At 36.7% G+C, this 26,915-nt stretch overlaps 1 protein-coding gene across 8 annotated transcripts in view; it reads right to left on the bottom strand.

The window, feature by feature from the left end:
• NFIB (nuclear factor I B) overlaps window positions 1–26,915 on the bottom strand; it is a 172,311-nt gene that overhangs the window by 39,625 nt on the left and 105,771 nt on the right. For 7 of the 8 annotated variants that reach the window (XR_014846794.1, XM_085042436.1, XM_085042439.1 and 4 more), the window contains exons 4-8: window positions 22,538–22,606; window positions 20,235–20,355; window positions 18,351–18,469; window positions 3,073–3,204; window positions 858–1,042 (exon numbers count right to left, since the gene is read on the bottom strand). Coding sequence is in view for 7 of the 8 variants with exons in the window: in XM_085042436.1 (XP_084898562.1) it covers window positions 858–1,042; window positions 3,073–3,204; window positions 18,351–18,469; window positions 20,235–20,355; window positions 22,538–22,606 (626 nt within the window). In the remaining variant the exon portion in view is untranslated. Of the gene's footprint in view, window positions 1–857; window positions 1,043–3,072; window positions 3,205–11,898; window positions 13,597–18,350; window positions 18,470–20,234; window positions 20,356–22,537; window positions 22,607–26,915 lie in introns of those variants that run through there. The other variant, XM_085042443.1, reaches the window with a different exon arrangement.

Raw genomic sequence — 26,915 nt, 5'->3', positions numbered from 1 at the left:
AAAACCCATGCTAAAGCCCAAGAAACAAGGCTCCACAAGAGCCTTTCAGACAAGGCATCGAAAAAATAACAGCCTGAGCAGCAAAGATTACATTACAATGACATTGGAAATATTCCAGGTATTGACAGACCAAGTCTTGACTGCAGTTTATCCTGTACTGCAGACCACATGCAAACGCCATGTGCTGATACTACCATGGAAAGAAGTTTTGCACACAGTCCTTCACAAAATACTTCTCTAATGAAAAAGATGTTAATTTCTCATATCAGACACAACTCTGAATCAGTGCAGTTGCCAGGAATGCTTATGCTATAGCATTTTCTCTACAAAAGGAAATAAAAAAGAATTTGTATGTCTGCGCAGTGCTCACTATGCAAGGACGTATCAGTGCCTATAGAAGAGAGCCAGCATTAACTTGCCAGAGTTTGTTTTAATTGGCAGTCTATAAATATACCTGTATGTCCATGTGTGTGCTTGGACATATTTACATATCAGCACACTCCTTGCTGCATCCTACAGTGCGAGCTTTGCCTCTGTTGGCCCAGCCTGCAGGATGGGTGCAAGATCAGGACCTGTCCTGTTGCTGCTTCCAGGTCACTCAGTAAAGTATTTTTCTTACACTTGACAGAGGAAATATTATTAACCTGCACCATTTATTAACCTGCACCATTTATTAATAAATATTATTAACCTGCACCATTTATTCAACCATGATGAACACAGTAAGTTGTAGCATTTATATGGCAGCTCCCAGATTTCTCTAAGACCTGAACTGGTGAGATACTAGTCTAGATACCCTAGACTGCATATATTCCTCATAGGACTTATTTTGGACGGTTCACATAGTTTTACAGTACCTGGCTTGTCTGCGGGCTGGACGGGTCATAAGACGGTACATAATTCTTCAGAGTATCCTGAGGATTCAGGTGGGGAGGATATCTGATCGTTGGATGAGAGAAGTAGCTAGATGGGGCAGGAGGGAGGATAGCTTGTGCTGGAAATGGCAATGGTGAAGGTGGAGGTGGAGTTCTAGTTGAGATGACTGGAGAAGATAAAATAAAATTAAAATTACTTCGCATCTTGTTTCTTCTAAAATTCTTCACCTCTGTGTTACAGCAAGAAAAATAAGAAGTCAGTTATAAATCTATATATTGCACTCCTGCTTTGTGGTATTTTTACAGAAAAACTTACAGGTCCTGCCCTCACATTATCCCAGGAAATGTAAAGTGAAACTGTTTCAAATTCATAAATACTGTATCATGTTTTGGTTTTTTTTTATTTTTTCTTTAAACAGTAGTCATTCTGCAGCATAAGAGATATGCCAATTACTCTGATTTCCCAAATGGAGCCCAAAAAACCAAATCAAATATTTTATTTACTAAATAAAGCCCCCAATTTTATTTACAGCGCTCCAACGCTGAGGAAAATCACCAAGCCCCAACAGGGATTCAACACTGCACTCTACCTGCCTGATTTGGGGACAGAGCTATATCTGTTCATGAATATTGAAATGAATATTTGCTGACATTTAAGAAAATGTTAATGAGCACTCAACTTCAGGGCCGGGAAATCAATCCATCCAATAAAATTCTCTCTGACAAACAAGAAAGTATCTACCCTATACATTTTTATTCTTTTCATTGTTTTTATTTCCAGTCCCTACAAGCACACACTTCTCTATCTAAAGACTGTGTACAATGTCTAAACAACTGACAATGTTTTCACAGTGCAAGGAAGGTACAGCTTGTCTTTCTGCTGCTCAGTTGTCAGTCTGGAAGTGAGGGGATTTCTTCTATCACACTGCACAAGAACACATTTTCCACCCTTACTACACACCTAAAGAGCATATACTTGATGTATTAGAAAAAAGAGGTATTTAGTTCAATGGAAACGGAGAAGAGACAAGAAGTTTCCATTTTCATTAGTGCAAAAGCACAAAATCAGGTCTGTAAAGCAAAGTCTTTTATAAACTGTTCAATGGTTCTCTATCAGCACAGATACACCAACACTTGCTCTTCTGGACCACCTTTCATTGCTCTGGCATGTCAGAGCTGCATGAAAACAAACAAATGAAAATAAATCCATCCCTTCCATTTAATCCATCATCTCCAATGTGTATTTCATAGAGGAAACCTCACAGAGACAAGAGTCCAGGACCACTTTTGTAATACAAAATAAGTGGATGTTAAGGGGAAAATAGTCCTGAGACATGAATTTAAAGGGAGGCACTTGAAATCATGGAGGAAAAGTAAAACAGAAACTTCTCCAAGCAAAACTGCATGTGATAGAAAAGAAGAAAATTTTCAAAACTGTTTTACTCTTCTAGTCACTCAGCTCTGCTCAAGAAATTAAAACATCTATATGCAATTTCTAAGAAGACGAGATGCTACAGGGACACTTCTGAGGACCATGTTCTCATCTGAAAAATCAGGTCAGTCTCACCTCTAAAATTAAACCACAATGCTAGAATTTCCCAGTCATTTTTGAGAAATCCTCAAGGCAACATACATTCTGTAATATTTCAAGTCTCTCTTCTACACTTCAAGTGAATTTTTACTATGTATTTACTAAGAATTTCTGAAAACACATATCGAAAAACACAATAGTGATGTCGTCTCTAGACTAAGCATTCATAAGAAGCACTGGTATTTATTTCATCGTATCAGATAGTGAACATGGTTGGGACTACTCTTATGCATTAAATTCTACCTGTTCTGGTATTTAAATACAATAGAGTCATAGCAACAATAATAAAAAAGGGATTTAGGTGAAAGTATGAAATAAAGGAAGGACTTTTCCTCTATCTGTTTCTTCATGCAGTGTAGAGTTTATTTTATTCACTGGTTAATCCTAAATCCTTTTTAGTGACTTCCAGCAGTCAGATTACCTAAACAGTTAAAGGAACACTCCTGAAAGGATATGCCAACCTTTTCCATTTTTACTGTCACCAATATTATAAATTGGATTAGGTCTCTAAGAAAGTCTGCAAAAATGCATCACAATCTGATTATACGAAAGGAGAACAGAACAAATGAATAGAGAGGTTTTTATTTCCTCCTCTGTAACCCTCACCACTGTGTGCAACTCCTGGGATTCCTGGGTGGTGATGCTGGGGAAAAGTGCTCAGTCTTGATGAAGAATCCTGGGGAGAAGTAGGACTAAACAAAGGCTTTTCAGGTTTCTTCATTGTAGGAGAAGACATATCTGCAACAGAAAAACAATATAACAGTGACATTAGCTTAGAAGCCTGTCTCAAAACACATAATTTCATTGACTGAAGGTGTTTCTTTTTACTGCTCTTGCACAAATGTTGTATGATGATCCAACTCCTCTATTAAACTATTGCTTTCAAACTTGAGAAATAAAAATAATGTCCTAACAGGTCTTTGTCCTGCAAAACAGAAACTACATTCCCTTCATAGCAAACAAGTCAAAGAGTGAAGAAACTTATGTCTTTAGAACTTCCCTAGACACTTCTCAGTTCCCCAAAACATCACCAAGTCACCTGCTCCTTCAACAGCCACTTAATTTTCATTGCATTTTTTAATGGAATACCTACACTCAGGTGTGTAGGATAACGTATACACATACATTGCCATACACATGCTGGTTTACAGTATTTTTTATTGTATTATCTCAAAACTTATCCCTTATTCTTCTCAAAACCATAGTGAAACACCGTAGCCTCCCTAAGAACAAAGGATATTTTAACTTGTCTATCTCATATTTGTCATGTCTCAAGAAGGGTCTTGTCGCTTCTTCCTTCAAGTTTCACTACCAATAAAAATATGTTTTTAGAGCTCACTATGTGAAGATAATACACCAGCAAGGACAATGATTTATACCAAGCTTATTGAAATTTCACAGAGCAAAAATACGAGATTTTTTCTAAAAGTTTAAATTAATTGATCAACATTTTTTGGACCTTGCACCAAATTATTTCTAATTTAATTACAATATTTTTATAGGACACACATCAATATGGCAATTGGGTTTCATTTCGAGTCAATGGCACTAACTCCTTTAAAGCAAAGCTCATTTCTTAAGCACTTTACTGGAGAGGGGCTATGTTGCAGCTGGCTTTCTTACACGGAACATGTTAGTTTTAAAGAAATTTTGGACCCTTTTAATATTGGCACACTCTATCCTGCTAAGACAGACCTGCAAATTGTGAATGTCTTATTGAGACCAAATTGGACCAACGCTTTCTGAACTGGCTACAGCATGAGTGGGCTTCCAGCATGAAAAGCAATCTTAGAGCAGCACACATGAAACTGAGAATCCCCTTGTTTACTCTGCCCATCCTGCTGTCAGGTCTGGCACAGGCACTGGTACCAGACCCAAAGCAGACTCTGCCTGTAACCCTGCACCAACCCCCTGCATTTGTCCCTCTCCCCTTCCATCCTGACTAGTAAGTCCAATGAGTGCCTGAATCCCCTGAAAAGTTCACATCTTCAAGAATGCTGCTTTATTAAAGGATTTAATTCAGCAAAACTTTCAGTGAGAACAAAGAATTGTTTACAATCGAGCAATTCAGCACTCATTCAGTTTTAACAGACAAGTCAAAGGTTGCCGTTACATTTTTTATTACATTGATCTGTTGCATTTTAATGTTATGCTTACTGTTTTGCTGACTATGTTCAGCTAAGCCAAGAAATTATTTTTTTAATTGCATGACTACATTTTTTTAAGTTGAGTTTTTCACAGGAAAATCGTGATAAGAATTATTTTTTGAATGATTTTCCAACTTTTCACTATGCTTTATTTTCTGCTGAAATGACAGTCCTAGTTTCTTCATATTAGGCCCTAGAACCATCAGAACAAGAAAATTCCCACACCTCCACTACAGATCTGGAGTTTTATAAAAGCCCAGGAAAAAATTAACCAGCTAATGTCTTTGTACAGTGATTCTGTGCTTGCACAACCTCTATGTCTGCAGAAATGCTGCAGTGTTGTAGCTGAAGAAAAAATAAAGAGTGTCTAATAACTTGTAGACACCACCTCCAACTACAACACTGTGGCCATCAGAAGCTGTCAACTTATCAATGACCAAATATTTCTGTGACTACATCACATATAGGCTATCACAAAGAGAGAATGTACAAACAGTCTATTTCAAATTAAAAGTACTGCACTCAAGTCTCCCTAGGGGGAAAAAAGCCCAAACCATTAACTAGAAGTGGAAAATATTTTCCTACTGTAAAGCTCATATTCAACAAAAGAACACATGAAAGAAAGAGCTGCTTATCTCCTGAAGGTCTGCATGTGTCAGTAGGTCTGATTTCTGGAATGCAACAGAGATTTCATTTACTAATTGTGTGTTACTTTATTAAACACACAAAAGTTGATGTGCTTTTCAAAACTAAACCATGCTCAAAAGAAGTATGCTATGTAACCAGAGCATCCATTAATGCGCCTAGTGGCATCACTAATTTGAGAAGAATCAACTAAAAAGGTGATTGTTAACTATGATAACCCTTCCATTCACTTTCAAAATGTCTAATTTATTCCTGCCTCTGCTTTATGTAAGCAAGGACTGTAGCTAGCACACAGAAAGCATACAGAAAAAATTGCAAATCAAATTCAATGAACTTCTCAGACAGGCAACGGTCTTCTCATCATGGTGAACATGAATGTTAATCAGGAAAATTTATTGCTGAAAATTTACACATTACCCACAAAAACAGCAACTTGTACAATGCCGAGAACATCACCATGGAATACTTTCTTAAGTCTTGTTTCCTATAGCACAGGCAACTGCAAAGAACAATGGCTGAAGTGCCAGAGGCGACTTCTTTGTTAAAATAATGTATTTTGCATTAAGCAGTAGTTCAGATAGTCTCCTTCCCTCTGCAGCCCCTATGGCTCTCCCTGTGTGTGTCTGGCCTTCATAACAGAGTATCTGTGCTCCTGCCACTGCCAAGTAAAAGGTGAAGCCAACAGGGGAGACAGAACAATAAAGTTTTACAGGTTAGGAAGAAGGGCTGCAGCCATCTCCCCCTTGACCAAGAGAGGAGGCTTGGAGATGTAACAGGAAAAGAGCCAAGTTGCATTTCCTCGGAGAGTTACCAGTTGCAAAAACAAAAAGTGGGGGGAAAAAAATAAATGTAAAGCAGTTTTTCAATGCCTTTAATTTTGCACATAATAAACAGTGCCTTTGAATACGGCATCTTAAATAAAGGTTGAGTTAAAGCGGCAGTGAGACTTCATAGGATTTTACAGATATTTTCTATATAATAGAAAACATGTATTTTTCTCATTTTAAAACAATTTTTCCACATCATGTGATATAGTCTAATAGCTACAGAGAGCTTAGTTATATACTAAAAGTTACATATAGAATGACATAGCTCGAAAAACAAAGCACTCGCTCTTATGACTGTTTTAAAGTTTCAGGAAGGGATTCCAATCCTTATTACTTTTAGAATGAAAATAAAACAGACTTTTGGAAAAAAAATCCTAAATACAGATGAAAAGCAGAAAGATACCAAAAACACTCGGACAACATCATTGTAAGGTCAAAATTAATCAGACACAGTGTCCTGTCCTGCTGAGAATTTTCTTCAAATGTGAAATTCTCAGTTGCTGTTCCAAATCACTGTTGACTTTATTCTCTTATTACTTTGGAGATACAGCATGCAGGCACCCAAAGGAGTGGCATGTTTTAAATCATTTTAAAGGATGACATCAAAGTAAAAAGGGCTTATGCAAATAAAAATAGTTAGAACATCTCATCTTCCAACAAGGTAAATTCGCCTACATAGCAAGGCAGAAGAGCTGCTGTGAAGGATAGCATATGTAGCCTGTTCATCAGCAGCTTGAACAAATGGTGCTCCAGATGTATAGCTGTTCAAGACAGCCCAAGGCAACAATTTTGATCAATTCTAATGTGATAAAATGCTGCAGGGAAAGTGCAGAAACGTGTTTACATCAGCCTTTAATTAAACTGTTGTTCACTTCCAAAGAACCTTAGAAAACACTAATGAGACATGAGTTTTGGCAATTTCCTCATCAAAGCAAAGACCCTCTTCCTCAGTCTGAAGCAGCTTGCCGTCCAGGCAGTTCCTCGATGAATGTCATCTTGGCACACCACTTGGCAAGCCACCTGTTAGGAGAGCTCAGCTACAATGGAACAGTGACCCAGGGCAAGTATAAACATCCACCTGCCTGTTTCTGGACATCTGACTTGCTTTCTTGATCACCACCACAACATAGCAGCTTCTCTTTCTTGCTCATGAGAGATGCTTATGAGCAGAACTAGAAGAATCCATAAACAAATATTATCTTCTAATCTAATTCTTGAACTCTTCTTATTACTATATTTTCTTAGTTTCTGCTTAGTTTCAGAAGTCCCTCTTTGCAAGGTACACTCTTGCAAACAACAATCTGTAAAGATTTACTTACAACTCACTAGTGTAACATTGCTTCCAGAGAAAGCAAGATAAACCCATATTCAACTTGCTGTATCTATCACCACAGTGAAGGACAAAAACTATGGAGTCCATAGCACCACCATCAAGTTGTAAGAGGCATCCTTCCATGCTACAGTTTTACATGAATTGCTCTTTCCCATGGGCAGTCCTCGGGATAATTTCTGGTGGCAGGATACACTATATACATCACATCCAGCTTGGCCACATTCTTCACTGCTTCCACCCCATCTGGTAGGTACATGTGAAGCACACATGTGAAGCACACATGAAAACTTTGGTAAAATTTTGAATTCACATTGGATAGCAGTATGATGACAAAGAATCATGACAAATCCCACTATGCTCAGGTGAATTTGTTTTGCTTTACACCTGTACATGTGAAGAAGGAGCAGAGCCACTTTACACAGGCATTATCAATTTTCAGCTGAGCTCAATCTTATTTCCTTAACATTGTAAGCATAATGTATTTCTCAACTGTGCATTTTAATAAGGCACCTAACATTGAATACTGACAGCTGAGTGACTCAGAACCACAACTACCTCTCACTTATTGAAAAACAGCTTTGTTATATCTGCCCTAAAGACTTGGCGCTGAGGCAGAATGGAAACAAAAAATCCTGAAAATCAAAACATTTTAATTCAATGATCTTCTCCACAAAAAGGAGAAAAGGAATGGGGACACATTTTTATACGGATATGAGAATAAATAGTAGAGAAGGAGAGATGTGCCTGAACAGCTGGGTGTCTGAGATACTTACTGTTTGTAACAAAGAAAGACTGGCTTAGAGTTCCTGTTTTGTCTCAAACAGAGATCTGTCTTTGCAACCAGCTCTTCCTTTTCACAGATCTGTGACCTAATCATAGATTTGTTGGTGTCTCATTCCACTTCACTGTAAGTTTTATCTTGGACAGGAGACAAGACCTCCTAAAACTTTGTTTATTTCCATGAAAAATTCAGTTCTGGTAATCTAGGTTGTCCAGAATGAAAATAAACACAATAAAACAAAACAAACAAACAAATCATGGTCAACTCTGCTATGAATTTCTGAGACATGTTTAGCAATTCTCAAGGTGAAGGCCTTTGTACTCATTTTTGAGACAAACAACAGGGTCATGCAGCTGCATGCATATTGCTCAGCAGCTGAGAGTGTTCTGAACTTTAGGACCAGTGTCAAGGTTTGGAGACAGCTGCTCACTTCACATTTAAAAGACTGATCTGCTTTACTTCACATTTTTAAAACTGATCTCAAGTGTGGAAAAAAATATTTTACTTATGAAAATTTTATACCAGATTAGAATATTTCAGTGTACTAAGATTTGATAACCTCCCATTTTCAAATCAGCCTACTTAGCATCAATGTTATTTTCACAGGCACACCTCTGGTATTACACAATACAGTCTACCAGACTGTGACACCTGTTTTCCCATCAGGAACCATGCCCAAGGCTAATCAAACACTCTGTTGTGCTATTATGCCATTTCACAACAGATAAACCATTTCAATGTACCATCTTTTGAGATTTGTCTTGAAAAACCTAGGAAGAGAAACTAGACTAGAATTTCCACCAATGTCATTTTCAGTATTGCAAGCTGTCAAGCAAAACACTAAAACAATACTGCAGTTCAGAAAAGCTACAGCAAAATGAGTAAATTACTTGCAATACTGAATTATTTATTTTTTCATTAGTCTTCTCATAAATTACACTATTTTATTTTGCATTGTTCTGTAGGTATTGATGTACATAAGGGAAGAAAGTGATATAATAACTTCCAGACAACTAAACACAAAAGCCGAAGCCCTTTAGATGGAACAGACATGTCATTCTTATCCTTACCCACATCAACTTGCAGAATACTGTACAATGTTGCAAACAGTCATATTCTGAGGGCTGTGTTAGCCTTGATGATTTTCTTTACCTCAGCAGAAAGGGGTTTGGATAAAACACAGAAGGGTTTTACCTAGATCCCAGCATACTGGGAGAGCGGGAATATAGGGAGAAAGCACGGAAAACCCAGACAAATCCCTGTATAAATGAATATAGGTCACATTTCTAGGGGGTTTGTGACTAGCTGTATAAAGTTGGACAACTGAAATTCTCCATTGCATTACTGATTATCCTACTTTTCATGGACAGAAAGCAAAACAACTCAATACAGTTCCTGTTAAAATTATATGCACTAGCTTTTGAAAAGTATAATCTAGTATGTGGCTATTTAAGCTAAGGTAATTGGAAAAGCTACAAACACATTTCCTAAAATTAATTTTCATACAAATTTTTCAATTGTAACAAAAGACCATTTATAAAACCAGGGATGACAAAACTATGACGGTCAGATTAAAGCATTAATATTGAATATGTGGGCACCAAAACCATCTGCATCCCAAAGTAATTTCAAAAAATGTCCAGCTGTAGGATGGAACATACAGACCTAATCCCATAACTGCTGTTTGACAGTGTCATATGAGATGTAAGTAATTAACTGCCATACTGCAGAGATTACATCTATTTAAATTTACATCTATTGCCACCAAGATTAAGCTGAAACTATGACAAACTGTCCTGCAAAAACTGTGGGAAGCAATTCTTCATTCTCATCCTTTAAACACACCTCTCCACTCCTCATCAGAAGTAACAGTAAAATTCCCAGGAAAGGTTTATAATCAGCATGCCATGTTACCATACCAGCAGTTTTTCCTGTGAGGATGAAACACACCTTTTTTTGTCATGCATTGTTCTGCTGGCATAAAGCTGGCCAGCCTTCCCCACCTTTCATCATCCTCACCTCATACCAGAAACACTGTCTAGCTGTGAGAGCCCCAAGATGCAGCTGCCATCCCAGAGATCATTGGGATCTGGGATGTTGCTGTTGGAAGGAGGTGAGAATGTCTCCACCACCTTCACAGTGACCCCCAGGGACCAGTTGCACCTCTGCAGCCTCCCCTGTCTCACATCTCCATACAACTGCAGATTCAGTTTATCCAACCAGTTCTGTACCAACTCAGCCCATCAGATGTCATATGGGAAGTACTTCGGAGTAAAATGGAGCTCATTAAACATGGAGCAGGCATTCCAAGTACCCAGGCTGACTTTGGAAATAGAGATAAATGGCATCAGACCAAAAATATTGTGTTGCTATAACAAGTATATATACATCATTTAAAAAGCCACATTAGGCTCCAAGAACTCTGCCATAAGAAAAAAAACAAATGAAGCAACCTTGAGTAGCTCCAGTGTACTTCAGGTACTTTAATACTTTTTTTGTTTAGCATTACACTTCAGAGATAGACTGGGCCATTTCATCATCTATGAATCATTGTTAAGAGGTGTGATTCCTGTATACAGCTGTGATAGAAGAACATTGTAGGAGACTGAGAAAATACTACTAAAAAATCAAACAAGTTTTAAAGACTTTGGAGTATATTTTAGCCATTTATTAAATCATCCTACAGAAAGTCATCCAGGCTTCAAGGAAAAATGTACAGCTATAACATCTCATTAATGCTGAGACTACAAGGACCTTGGCAAGAAAATAAAATCAATACTGTTACCATAACTACAAAAGTCACAAAAGCATTTCCAGTTTCTAATGCAGTAAGATTAAAGGGGTATTTGAGATAAAATAATGTAAGGGAATTTGCTGATTTAGAAGCATTCGGTTATGAAATCTCCTTTCTATTACTATTATAGTCTACACTGGTAAGAGTTTAGGATAGTTTAATAGGTGTTCTACATTAATCTTTGGTCCAGCTGGGGGATGGTTTTGAATGGAGATGAAATCATTAAGTCACACCAAAATACACTACTTTGATCAAGTTTGATACTGTCTGTAGGAAAGCAGTAAAAAAGAGAGCCTTTTCAAATATATCTATGCACACAGCACAGAAACAAAGAATCCTTGAATGAAGACAAAAAGGAGAGGTGCCAAAAAATTATAATAACTGGGTTAAATTAATTTTTTCATCTCATGGATGTAACATAACTGAAAAAAAAAAGGCCACTGCAGACATCTATGATTCAGAAGTACTAAATACCTATTCTTTCCAATAATGAAGATATTCTGCATGACATAGGTTAAATTTTGCAGACTTACATGTACCCTGCAAGTTTTAGTATGAGCTGATCAGTTTCCAAAATGCTAAATCTCTTATTCAGCAAAATTGCTTTAAGAAAATTACCCCTAATAGCTCCTCAAATCTTGCATTAAGACATTCATTTTATCACTAATTTCAATCAAAGGATATGTACCATTCAGATAACAGGATGTTGCCACAATATAAAATTCATAACAGAGTAAGTGCCATGAATACAATAAAAATATTCTTTTGCACTAACATCTTTACTGATCTATATGGGACATCTTGCATGTATTCAACTCAATAATCATACGTGGAAAACATTAATTTTAAGGTCTTTTCCCAAAATATTTGTCAAAACAAAAGACAAGGAGCCTGCAATGAGATTTTTTACAATTACTTTATTGAGCAAATAACAGTTATTTCCAGGAACGCAAAAAAAGCAAACCTTTTTTGTATGCTTCCTACTGCATCTCCAACTGTCTTTCTTTTTCTAAACATTTTGTTACTCTTCATTCAGTTAGAAACTTAAGTTCATGGGCTGAAGGAAAAGTCAAATCCCTGCTCTGCCCTGAATAAAAACTTCCTCCTCTGCTTCTCTGAATACTTGAAGATACTTATGAACAAGTTGTAAAGTGGTCTAAATCTATTCTAAACACAGTAAAACAGATATAGGGTTTGTTGCTTTATTTTCTGAAGAGAATATAAACTTAACATTATTGTCACTTAATAATGGAAGATGTAAATTTTCTTGATGTACTTACTTTCCTTCATGTACTCTTGATGAGCTTACTCATTCTAAGGTAAGGCTTTTGCTATCCTGTTCACGGATATTTTTTTTCTTCCTCTGTATTTTCATTAAATAAGCATGTCGGATCTCCTTTGCCTATTTTTCTATACTTAGTGCCTTTCAAGCTCTAAGGGCTTTTCATCTTTATGAAAATAATGTTTGATTTATTTCAGGTACCATCAGCTTTTCTTGCAAAATTGCCACTACAGAAAACAAAAGTAAACCAATTCCCTATTGATCTTAGATTTGTTTTAACTATCAGAGCATTTAACATTATTTTTAATAAGTAGACAAAGTTTATTCATTGAACTCCACCAATGTCTTCTTGTGCAATGAGGAAGAATGAGGAGAACTCAAATTGAGCCTTCAGGTAAGTTTTCCTTGCCAAGGCCACTGTTTGTTACCATGATGCCATTTTCAGCATCGTAGCAGCCAACAGGCCCACAGAAGCCATGGCTAAGAATTTACTATGGAAATACACTTCAAGAAGCTAGTCTTGGCGAAAAGTACCTCTGACTTTATAAATGTGAAGTTTTGAAAATTTATCAAGTGGTAGTTTTTGACTCACAATAGTCACATTAGGCTAGTTAAAAACACAGAAAAATATATGTCTTATGCAGTAATACACAGATATTAAATACATTTTTTAAAGAGCATTTTGGAATAATAAAGCATACAAAGGTAGAAGTAACAAGTGACTAACAAGATTTAAATTGCTTTCAAACATACTTTTGACATACACGGATTTTGAGAACTCAGACGAAGTCAAAAACACAATGGCATTTAACAGGCATTCATCAAGGTAAACCTTTGCAAGATGAATTGATCTGTTACACATTTTTAAAGCATTAAGCTTCAGAAGGAGCACTGGAAGCTGGAAAAAATCCTGAACCCTGTCCAACACAGGACACCAAAAAGCCAAGGTGTTCCGTTACCGTTCTTAACTCCTGGACCACATTAAATACTTCCTCTTTTAGTTCCCTCACTTCAGAAATGAGAACATCCATCCTTGACAGTTGATGAGAAGAAGACCCAAGAAGGAAAGTGCCATCAGGAAGGACCCCAATGGGGAAGGAGTGTCCAGTGGATGGAGAGAAAGCAAAAGGGGACAAGTGTCCAGAAGAGGGGTATCCAACAAAGGGGGTCGGGACCTGAGAAGTGGAGGGTCCAACAGATGGTGGCCAAACAATGGGTGAAGGCAGTCCAGATGTTTCAGTTTTAATGGTATGATGACACCTTGACTCTTGACGGTTGGTAGAGGTGGGTGAGGAGTAAGAGAATGAACATGATGGAGAAACTGTAAAATTAAAATTCACTTCATTGTATATTGATAGTCAGTACTTCCAGACACCTAACAACTATGGAAATCCACATGAATCTCTCCACTTTTATCATGAACAGTGTGCCCTGATGACAACCACTGTTTTAGTTATTTCTAGTGTACAGAGTGTTGTAACACTATAACAGTGATACATCTCAAGGATAAATAAAGAAATTTCTTCAGTTATGTTGAAGAACTTTGTCAAGCCGGCTTGCAGAAAGGAAGTCACAGATGCACACACTGTCCACCTTTATCTGATATTCCTGTTTCCCTATGAGTTAAGATAAGTATCTGATTTACTTACCAGTTAGTAAATCAAGATGTTCACCAACACTTCTTAGGCTATTAAATCCTAAATATTCCTTAGCCACTGCACTAGTCACTTGGGGGTTTTTAGATTTTTAATAATTTCCTCTTTCAAATTGTGAGAGGATTTTTTTTTCTTTTTACTGCATGAAATTCTAAATTTCTAAAACACTCGGCAGTTTTACTCACGCAGAAACTTACATCTATCTCACAAAATCTTACTATGGCAGGAATTCAAAATTTTGTTTAATATAGAAACAAAGAATTCAGTAACAGCAACCTAGAGAAAGAAAGACTGGAAGAGATCTACAGCAAATTACTTTTTAGATGCAGTTATATTTCTTACTGATGGAAGTGTAAGACATGATCCAGACATTATTGAAGTTATTAAGACATCCAACTGGAAGAAACAAGGAGCAAGAAGGAAAAAATAACTTGCACAATATCTGACAGAAGATAAAGCAACTGAAATCCTAATTGTCATGTTAGGGCTCTCCTTCTAAGTAAGGCCCCATTCTCAGAGATGACTTTTCCCTTTCTGGAACTGTGGGATTTTTGGAGGATGGTTAGTTACTTGAAAGACTAAGGGCAAAGAGAAGGCTTGGAAGAAATCTTTTCAGTTATAAACCTGCCTATTTGCTGTACCAGAAAACTCCAAACCTGTTTCAAAAAATCATGCAAATAGAGGCATATTTTAAGTATTTCAACATAGGAAAAATAATGGCACAAAACTACAGAATCTTCCCTCATTCACTGGATGTCTCCAAATTAAAAAATAACACTGTCATTCCACAGTGTTTTTTCAGTCTGTTTTTGAAATAGTTACACATATTCTTGTGGTCACATGTATTTTTTAAATAGTCACAAACTTTTTTGCAAGCCAACAAAGTAAATCTCGAGACAGTATCACAGCCTCATAAGATTTTCTTCTCTTCTATAAGGACTATATAATCTGACTTCAATAAATAAAAAAATTAAAAACTTATTTTTATTGTTAATTTTGTTTAATTAGGGGGGGTTATATTTTTATATCAGATATGTAACACAACTCTGTGGATTGTTTTTTACCAAGTTTATGCCATCTATAAAGTTACTATTTTTAAGACATGCTTACTTATTTCTGCCCAGAATTAAATCTTCAAAGAGACAGCTCCCCCAAAACAGACTACAAAGCACAACATCTGGAAATCTTATCAAAACATTTTTGGAAGTAGTATGACAGGAAAACATTTAACAGCAAAAGGACAGTCTAGAGTTTTACAATTGAAAGCAGAGTCTGATATGAGTAAGATTTTACTGTAACTGGGCTATATTTCTATTTCTTAGTTTCACAAATGCCACATCCTGGCTACACTGCAAGTACTCCTGTAATCATGTCCCTACTCCTCATGATGTGCGCTCACACAGAGAAGCTGTAGAACCTATTGGGAATATAACAAAATCACTCCTCTCCTAAAGTCTTCTTTCCTACCAAACTACATGATACTTGCTTTCCAAAGCAATGGAAGATTGATCTAACCTGTTCCACCCCTCTGTCCTATTTTTAATCTCAGTATATTTCTATGTTACCCATTATTTTTTGTCCCATTCTCTCCATACAAATGGTTAGATATCCTCAGACATCTAAGAAACTCCTAAATATTTTATTCAAATATGTTTCCGATGTCATTGTTTTCTTGTAACTCTCTAGTTCCAAACTACCACACTCATGACGTTCCTGCTATTTTATAAATAGACTTAAATAAATATGTGAAAAGCATTAATGATAAAAGAGTCTTTTAAAACTATCTAATTTCAATTTCTGTGAAAATACATTACATTTAAATATGGTGATGAAGATAATAGATCTATTTCAGCTCAGAAGTTAGAGACCTGTCTCTGACAAGTTCAAAACTGAGACAATGAAATTAGCAATGGTAATTTTTGAATCAACCCTATTCCTGATGTTGTCTCTCTTAGAAAAGTCAAAATTGCACTAGAGTGGAAGAGAAGCTATTTACCCATAAACATCATATTAATAGACATATTTATTCATGGATACTGTGAAATGACTCTTAATTTTGATGCTGATGATTTGTGGATACTGCCTGAAGAAGCAGTGCTTGTTGTGACTACATGAGCATTCCTTGTTAACACTGGATAAATACAAATGTGACCCCAAATGGATTATTTCTTTTTCATTTATCCCTAACCTCATATAGCAAACACATACCCACAGGTGAGAGGGAAGTAACACAAGTGACATCACTGGCACAGAAACCACCTCCAAAATTTATTTATATTACCTTTGTGTTTGCAGGCATAAGGAAACAGAAAATTGGTTTCCATAAATATGATATCATGATAACATGTGTGTGTCTGATAAGAGCTTTTTTGCACAGATACATATAAGTCGTAGAATCATCATAGAATATCCAGACTTGGAAAGGACCTATAAAGGATCACCAAAGTCCTGCTCCTGGCTTGCAAAGGGCAGCCCCAAAAAACATGTGCCTGACAGCATTGTCCTAATGCTTCTTGAACTCTGTCAGACTGGAGCTGTGACCACCTCCCTGGGGAGACTGTTCCAGTGTCCAACTACCCTCTGAGTGAAGAACCTTTTGTGAATACCCAACCTAAATCTCTCCTGACAGAGCTTCATGCCATTCCCGTGGGTCCTACCACTGGTTACCAATGAGATTAAACCAGTGCCATGAAGATGGTGTCAAGCATCTAACAAACATCTAACCATTGTTCAGTACTGATAACTGTACCATGAAGAAAGTTCCTACAAGCATGAACAAATCCACCTTTCATGGAACATGGTTCTTTGCAAGCAGAATGATTCAAAACCTAAAATGCAACTGAGATACTTGAGAACTATAGAGATCATCTGTGAAAGGCTCTGTCAGCAGGGCTTGCACTCAGGAGTCTGTATGGCAGCACACTCTTCAGAAGCCCCTACAGCTCCTTCAGCAGCACAAAAGGACTTCATTTCACAAATGGGGATACATGGAGACCACTTCAGAGAGGAACGATAGGCTGCTTTCTCTACAACTACAAAAATAATTTATCTAGAAAGTAAAAATTTGAGGTATGATGCAGCCTTTCAAGAAAAACTGTAATAAAGTTTCACGTCAAAACAGGTATCATTCACAGAGGAAAATATTTTGCAAAAGGAGGAAGATTCTGGCTGGCAGAACTCCTATTTACTGTTCTTTAGTTTGGTTATGCAAAACCACAGGCAAGTTTGGTTTTTTGGGGGGGATTTTTTTTTTTTTAAATTCAAAAGTGAATGCTTATAACAGTCAAAAATAAGACAGTATCAAAGCCACCATGAGAAATTAAGTAAAAAACAAATTTTGAAGAAAGATAGTAGTAAACATTGTGTGAGAAGAAAAGCCTTACGGTAAGTACAGAGGGTAAGCAAAAGCAGATTAAAAAGAGACCGACTATAGTGGAAATGTGAAAGTAAAACAGAGCAAAATGAAATACCAGTCTCACTCCTCCTTGCATATGGAGATAAAAGAGAAAACTGAACAGAAATAAAAAATGTTTTCTTTTAAGAATCTTTAAAACGATATAAAATTTAGGTAAGACAAAGGGTCACTCAGTTCCTGAAGAACTGAGAGTAATGATCAGCAGTGGATGTGGAAACTGAGGGCAAATATTGAAAGATCCACAAAGGAAGCAACTGTATGCCTTTTTCTCTATTTCCCTTGTACAGACTATGCTGTACATTTCACAGTCTCTCCAGACAGCTGCAGTACCTCAGCCACAGAATCCATTAAACAACACTGTTCAAATATATGAGTTTAAATACATTCTCACATCATGAGGGGGAGGGAAAAGATTACACTGGCACCTAGGTTTACAAAACACCAATATAACATGAGGAAAAGCTATGACAATTAATGTCACTGTTTTGACAGCCACAATTTTCTTGTCCAAGTAAATATGTTTGTTGCTTTGGATAACCCAGAACACACCAACACTTACCAATCCTTCAGCCTATGGGTAGAGTACCACAGAGTTACATATAGGGTCTTCAGAAAAAAACCTGCTTGGATCTATTCTGAGTCACATGGTACAGACCAAATGTCCATGTCATGATAATACAGAAACAGAGTAAGCACTGGATTCCAAATTCTGCTGTCATGATCATACACAGCATCAAGTATCTCACTTACCACATATCTTTTCAAACAATAAGGCTGTCACCAGATAGAATTTATTATTATTATTATTATTATTAGTCTCTGTTTATACAATACCCTGTTGGTTGTTGGTTTTGACTACATTTACAAAACCAGAAAATACATACACCACACAGAAAAACAAAGATTCTCCTAAAAAGCCATCATTTTATTGCAGCAATGGAATGGCAGATGCAGTGATTTACTGTACGTTTGAACATCAAGGTAAAATAACCCCATGCTACTCACCTTGATCTCTTTCATGCCATGTCCTACTCCCTGCAGCTGGTGAATTTGGAGAAGGATAGAAGTCTCCTGTTGGGCTTGGTTCCATATTTTCATCTATGGAGATAGTTTTGGGTCTTTTGCTGTTGAAGAAGTGTGACATTTAGCAGCAAATATAATATTCAGCTAGTACTGGTATATAAACTGGATCTCTACAAATATTTCAATAGAGAGTAATTCAGGCTTACAAAGCCTACATTAACTTGCACAGGCAATGTTAAGAATAAGTAATGCAGATATGTGCTTGCATTTTTCACGTGACTTAAAGATGGTATGACTGTGTAGTGCAAAAGTCCACCAGCATTTCACTGAACAGCCAAGAAACCAGTTCCTGTAGCCTACCAAACAAAGATTGTGTCATGAAAGTATTAAGCACTATGCAGAAAGCATGAAGTAGAGCAAATCACTGGAAATTGTTACTAATAAAGCCAAGAGAACAGGAACTTTTGTGAATGTGTTAAAGAGGAAAAAATGTAGTTTACAGTATTCCATCCAGTCAAACTCCTAAGCTTTTTGAAGAGGACTAGTCTGAAACAAACATTTCTTATTTTTGACTAGTTTAATTAAAAACAACAAAAGGACAATATTTCAAGTCACACTACATAAAATGAGGCAGAACTTCAATACAGTGGACAAAAGTTAAGTATCTTCATTGCAATATATACTGAAGCTCTTATACTGACTGGGAAGAAAACCAGGATGAAGGTTTTAATGGTGTGTTGGTATTATTATTATTATTATTATTACTCCTCCTCGTACTACTACTACTGCTATTACTATTAGTGCTACTGCTACACTGTGATAAGTAATTAATCCATCTATTTTAATTAATCCATCCATTTCTAAAACGTACTTGGTATACTGCCAAGCTGAAAATATGGTAGAATGATATAGGGGAACATAAGTAAAATAACTCAGAAGCACCAGGTGCTGGTGGAAGAATACCTCAGCCCCCTGACAGTCCTGTTAAATCCTGTCCCACTTCCTGACTCACTGGGGTGCAGCAAGGTGCGACAATGACAGCTCCTATAGTGCTTATGATTCCATGGTATATCAGACAGTTTCAGAAAACCAAGGCGCCCTCGGGGTCTGACAGACAGTATTCTGATGTCAAGAGGAGGGAACAGCACATTCTCTACATCTGTGGACCCACCAGCTGCTCCCGAGGGAGGAAATGGGAGTCTTTCTCAGAGAGAGAAGGGAGAATGCTGGACACAGAGGAAGTGGGTCCCTCAGATTAAACTGCCTGTAGTAGGCACATGCACATCTTTGAGAAGAATTAATCTGTAAGTATCTCATATGCTCCTCTTCTTCTCATTTTTTTTTGGAAATGCCCCCGGAAAGAGCAAGGCAGGAAACACACAGCATGAACTGTTACAGATGAAAACACCTTGTCTTTATCTACCTGTCCTAACACCTTTTCTAGAGGAAACAGTATCTGCCCAAACATATCTCACAGGACAGAGGTCCAAGAGGGATCCCTGAAAGAAAGCCTTTTTGCCTGCAACCACTCTGAGCCCTGCCAGCAGCCTTCCAACTGCTAGACCTTCCTGCAGCTCAGCAACAGTTTTGGGATGTGTAGCTGTTCTCCTGGCAGATGATTGAGTGGGCACTTCAAACCGTGACAAAAGTTATCACCATCCTCAATATTTTGTAAGATAACAGGCAATAATGACACCATTTCAAATTACAAGATTTATAACTTACATATCTGTACTTAGGTTATGGTAAGTAGCTAGCCTCACAAAAGCAGAGGAAATTAATAAAATGGTTGTTGACAGATTTTGCAATTTGCATTTTCTACGGTATTAAACATGGTTCAAATTAGCAATTATTTCAAGTTTTTACCTGCTTGGTGGAGAAGACAAGGACCTCTGTAGATTTACACCCGAATTCATGTCATGGTAATATGGCTGGCTCGGAAGCTCTCCAATTGGGAAGTTCACTCCAGTTCCCTGGGTTATGGGTGCTGAAAAACACATAATCATAACAAATCAGAGATTATCTTCTATCTTTTAAGCCATCTTTTCATTTCTAAGACTTGGGAAAATATCAAGATGTTACTACCTGTATCTAATTTTCTGCCTCTTATGGAAACCAAGTACAGACAAGTTCTATCAATTATTATATATCTTTAAAAGTGAATTCTCTTCCCTAGTACCTAGAAAACCCTGAGCAATTATGCAGATATAATACATTAGTTTTATAAGAGTTAACATTTAATCACCAATGTGAAAAACATAATACAAGCCTCAAACACTATAATGAATGAGGCAGGGTTTATGAGGACAGCTAGCGTTATTTATTAAAGAACTGAAAAAAATGGAAATAAGAAACTCAGAGACACACCAAGTCCTTTTCCCTTAATGTTAACTCTTTTGTACTAACAATAGCCTTCTGTGTTGACAGCCTGGTTTTCTGCCTCCTTTTTCTTTCACCCAGTACCACAGGTTCTGCTTTGCATATGTAGACCTACACACAAACACATACTCTCAGTGTTACCTTCACCTCCTTACACGGTGAAGGTAGCACTGAGAGTATGTACCTACCATACAGACTCTGGCAATTCAAGATTAAATTATGTGTTACATACTGTGGTGTATTTACCTTTGTTCATTGTCTGTGCATTGTGCATTTTAACTACCTTTGGCACTTAAAAGAATAATTGCATGTTGTGTAATGTATTTGAAGGTTTGTATTTTTCCTGACAGTTTAAGTACAACTCTGTTGCGGCTTGAGGTTAAACAAATGCATGGTAAGAAATCCCACAGAAACCACATGCTTTAATGCTTATTATTAGAAGTATATCATGTATAACAGCTGCATAAGGCACAGTTACATAGCATAATTACAATATTGTTTCTTTTTTAACCTGAATGGCCTGATATTTTAAAATGTACTTAACCACCTGACAACTAAAAGAAAGCTATAATTCACACATCCTCAGCCTTCTAAAACAGTAAAACCATATCTTCAGCAAACACAGAAAAGGATATGCCTTAACACTGCAGCATGGCAATGCTCACTGTTTTGCTGAAGGACTTAACATAATTTTAGTTGCTAAATATTCATTTCTGACCACAGCAAATGAAGTAACCCATGCATCTGAAGCCTCAGTACATTAATTAAGTTCCTCAAGCACCCTGCATGATTTAACACCTGTGCAAAATTTGGACAGACAGTTTTGGAAATTTGTGCTTCATTGGCTTTGTGCTCAGCTCACCAAAAAAGTTTTTTTCTGGACCATTCAGTTTTTACAATACTGGTATCATCACTGTGGACACTTCTAACTAGAACTTTCAACTATTCTTCTTCATTCCTTATAAAGTCTTAAAAGAAATATTTTAATAGTGTAGGTAGTAAAGGGGGAAAAGAAAGCATCAGAAAACAAAGCAAAATTGAAATGTGGATGGGCTTTATGCTATGCTATATATACTATATATACTATATATACTATATATACTATATATGCTATATATACTATATATACTATGTATACTCCATATACTATGTATACTATATATATGTTATACTATGCTATACTATTATAACAAATTCTTAGATGCCAATAATGAGATCTTATACTCTTTTTGGTTTTTCTTTCTGCAATGGAAATATCACCTGCACTTTTATATTTATGTTTTGTGGCGGTTTTTGCACATTCATGTGTGTAATATTTCTGATACCAAAACAGGACAATATAATTAGAACTTCAATTACAGCCAGTGCTATGACTAGAAGAAACAAAAGCAGTTAACACATTTTTAATCAACTTTTAAATTCATACTGTGACTTATTTCAAGAGCTACATATTGAAAAAAAAAAAAAAAACAACTAGAAGAATAATCAGATCTTTTAGCAATATTTGCTCCATATGGTAATTTCATTGATATGTCAGTCCATTAAGGTGTGCAGAGGGAGATGTAAGAAATTGATTCCGTCTTTAAATATCAAAGAGACAGAAGAAGACCTATTTGTTTTATTACAAACACATGCAAGATGGACTGTAATACTGTGGTCAAATACATCAAAATTGTGCATTGTTATAGGCATTTCCTATGCATCTCACATTTTGTGGAGAAAAAACTTCAAAGAAAAAGCCTTCACCTGATTATAGCAGGCTTTGGAAACAAACACAAATGATAACTTACTTCTTGACACCCTCACAAGTTCTGACACGTTGAATACTCCAGATTTCACAAAACTGTCCTCAAGGTACACTGAAAAATACCACAGAACCATAGTCAGTATAATGAGGAGATTAATAAATAACTATAAAAAGGTTTACACACCAGCTAACAACAGGATAAACAGAGTCCCAGAACTATAATACACAGATCAAAGTACACTGAAGGCTGATCACAAAATGTAATGTGAGCTGAAATTCAGGCAAAGGTGCAAAAAAAGTCTTAAGAATTCGTGATAAAGCTATTTTTAAAATGTACAGGAAAACTAACAAGCAATCTACTTTAATCCCTAGCTAACCATTCAAAAAATGTCTGAAAACCAGTTTCTTTTATTGGTATCTTCAAGTTTTAAGCCAGTACTGAACTAAGAATTGTATCAGCTGTTTACACAATTTCACCATAGAGTAGTCCTGTCCTTGCATATATGCTTCTACTAAAGAGATTTTTACTTAACTCTCACCTTGCTGATTGCAACTTTACACTACAACCCACATTACCAAATCATCATCTCTGAGGTGGATGAGGGGTTTGCTATTACTTCCAGGAAAAGAGGAACTGAATAAAACAGCTGAGCTATTCAGTGGGGTTTCTTATGCACATGATAAATTGTGTATCCAGAAACTCATGTTTAAGAAAACACATATTATTGGTTTGGCTCATATTTACTTATTTTAAGACAAATGTATATGATATTTTTTCCTGATGTGAAATTCAGGCATAGCTTGGAGTAGCGCTGTGAAAGAGAAGCTTATAATCAAGACTTATCTCAGTAGTATAACATGATAACTTTATGCAAAGATAGCTAAGAAACCCATGTTTCTGTGGAAGGCTTACATCAATAATCACTGCAAAAGCCATATTACTGAATCTGAGATGACATAGCATCATGGCCTTTTATAGGTAATAATACCAACCATTTACAAAGGAAAGTATTTATTTATACTTGGTGCACATTGCCGCTCCAACAGTGTTACTCTATCACTTGTTTTCATGCGAGACAGTGTTCTAGGAATTTATTACTGTGGTTTCTCTAGTCTATTTTCTGATCTAAAGTTTTGTCTTTTGGAAATTTTCTGTTCCAAATGCTTGAAGGGGTAAAACTATTCTAGATGTCTTTATAAACAAAACAAACAAAAATACACCTACTGTAATATCTACTGATTTGGAAAAGAGTGGCTCAGTACTATGCTCTTTGGATTTCCTTTGGCAATTGCTGCATTCATCTTCAAGTGATTTAGCAAAAACATGGCCACTATAATCAGAAAAGTGACTGGAAAAGCAGACACTGGGAGGTCTGTCCTTAGTATATCTGGAGAAACCTCTACTCACATTCCAGGGTCAAGAAGAGGGTGGAGGCAAAAAGAGTGGTTTTCGGTGCTGCCTAGTCCCACAGAGCTGCCTCATCCAGCACCTCTGGTATTAGTCAACACTGCAGATATAAATCGTGTGCCAGACAGCAAAAGCTGAAAGAATGGGAATGCATCCACCCAAGCACATTTCCCAATGTCTCTGTTACACTGTCAGATGTATAGGACAGTGTCATTCTTTCCCAGCTGAGAACCATCCCATGACCAAGTGCCATGGGTGTACAGAGCATTGCAGGCCTGTGGGATCTTCCTGAACAGTGTTCTGCCAATGATGTTATCTTCTCATCTTACCATCAATGTCATTTATACACTATTCCTGCACACCTTTATTTCCACTGGTAGCCCTTCAGGTCTCCCCTCCCTTTTTATTTCACTTCCTTTCACACTTCTCTCTCTCACATTTTCAACAGATTTTCTCCATTACTTTTTCCTCTCTTACTGCCCTTCACCTGGATATTGCCAGCCCCTCTGCAGTGTCTAAGAAATGAGAGCCTTTTTTTCGAATTTTCTTGCATTCTCTTGCATCATTTTTCCATTTTTGTATGGATGAAAACATGAGATGACTTCTGAACTAATTATTTTTTATTTGATAGAATTTGGCATATCCATATAACAAAAAAATGCAAACAGTAATTTTTTATTTTTCCTTTCCTCCTCAGTTTTCATTTTTTAATCTAAGAACAGGTAAGCTGGATGAATGCTAGTACTTCCTCAAGCAATGGCAATCTTTCCTGTCTCTGCTTATTTCCTCTAGCAGGAACAATCTGAAGTACTACACAGAAGGGAGATTTCCAAGGAAAAGATGGTTTCTTGATTTTAGTTGTCTCTTAAGTGAAGTGTGGCTTAAAGCCAGAGAACAACCATGCAACGAGCTCTGAAGGTACTAAGGAGATGTGACTGAACTGCCCTTTATCCAAATATCACAACTTTGAAGCACAATGTCTCTCATTCAAGTCAAACTAATTTGAGAGGAGCTTTACTAAAGTGCAGATTAATCAAGCTATCATTGCAGTGAGAACAAGGCCCAAGGCTTATACTAAGAGAAGAAAAAGCCTACGTTGGATTTGATATGTAAGAACACCGATGGGTACCTGTGTGCATGCAAATACACTCAGACACATGTGTTTAATCTTCAGCCTGCTCCCATGAACTCATAGTTTTTATTGCTGGCAATACTGAGAATACCTACATAATATAAAAAGCAGTACAACATTTTTCTCCTTGTGATAACGAAGTGGGAGCAGGGAAAGTATTTTGTCACCAAGAGGTACCACCAACTCTCATCCCCTCACAACAGGATGCATTGATGGGTCTGATGGGTCACATCTTTCACCCAGGCTTCATCCCATCTTGGAATGGACCAAAAATAATGACACCCACAGACATGTGCAAATGCTTTTCCCTAAGGAAAAGAGGGAAACTGCAGCTATTGTCAATCTCAACCAAACTGAAAAACAACTTGACTTTTTTCTCTATGTAATGTGACAAATTATTGTTAAAGAATTAATGCAACAGTAAACAGTCTATGTCACAGCACTGAGCAACTTCATCCTGAGCTTTGTGCTCTAACGGGGAAGGTGGACTCCAGTGGTACCTCTGGGTGCATGTTAACGTCTGCTACCAGTGAACATCAACAGTTTCACCAAGTTAAGAAGATAATCTGTGGTGGGTATGCTACGGAACCATTCTTGACTTCCAGCTGTGCAAGAGGTAAATGTTCTGTGCCATTAAGTTACTGTAATTTGTCATAGAAACATGTATTCTGTGCATGATACACAGCAAGACTGTATGCAGAAGGTAAGAACTATACAACATTTTCTTTAATATTAATATTCACATTATTACACTTCATGCAAGACAAAAATATGTGGTGACACCTCATACAGTATTGGTCTTACTGGTTTTTGATTGCCCATTCCCTAATGCACTGTCTACATGAACATGTTAAAGAGCCTTAAATTATCACTCTTGGTGTGTGTTTCTGATCTGTTCAGTACAGACATTAATGCATTTAGTAAATCTATTGTATTCCTCACAGACAATTTACTTTATCTTTTGATGATTGTGATAACACTTTGCTGCCTTTATCATTCAGACCTAACAAAAGCATTGAGTATTTAAAAAAGCTCATCTTGCCTTAGAGACAGAACTCTCTGTAATGCATTTTACTAATTGTCATTATTCTTAAAAATTGGATTCCTACAAAAGGAGCACTTCAGACAAAACTGCTGTTGTGCAATGTTGTATATAGTGTCAGTAACTTCCAAAACCCATGTATAACAGTGAATTTTTTTAAATTTTCTTTTAGTTTTTGTACTTGGTGAGAATGAAATCTTTCTCTCCTTACCATCTTTAAAGAAAACTCTCTTATTAAAAATATAGCTTCCATACAATTCCACATCGGCACAGCCAGTAGCATCAAGAAGGAAAGATAAACAGGTTAAACCAAGTAGCAGCTCTGATCAAACTCCCATATACAGTCAGTAAAGGGAGAAACCTTCAGTAATGCCTCCAACTGCTATAGAAATCACTGCCCTAGTCCTTATACATCTTCCACCCTATTTCAGCACTATGCCTTGTACTATGCCTTGAAGAGATGAGTTACAAGTGTAGCTTTTAAGTGTTTTAACCATGCTAAAATTTTAAAGGGGAGACAAGGGAAAGGAAATAAAGTAGTTTCAACCTACTGGAAAATTATTTTAGTTTGCACAAGCAATTACTCTAACAAGCTTGTTCTCACATAACTTAAAAGCTTACCTGTGACATTTAGCTTTGCAAATCTTTAACCATTTTTTTAATGTCTTCTGATTTAATTGTACTTTTATGAATAGAATGCCTGTTTATGTTCTGCTGCATAAAGGCTAGGGCAAAACCATAAAACTGTTTCCGGGTACTATTATACATATGGTTTTCTCATTGATACTGCCTTGGTTTTGAGCAACTTATAAAAGGAAGGTAAGGATCCAACCAGGGCT

Source organism: Lichenostomus cassidix, chromosome Z (genome assembly GCF_008360975.1).
Source record: "Lichenostomus cassidix isolate B80296 chromosome Z, HeHo_3.0, whole genome shotgun sequence".
Taxonomy (NCBI): Eukaryota; Metazoa; Chordata; class Aves; order Passeriformes; family Meliphagidae; genus Lichenostomus; species Lichenostomus cassidix.
This window is presented reverse-complemented; position numbering and strand designations above follow the sequence as displayed.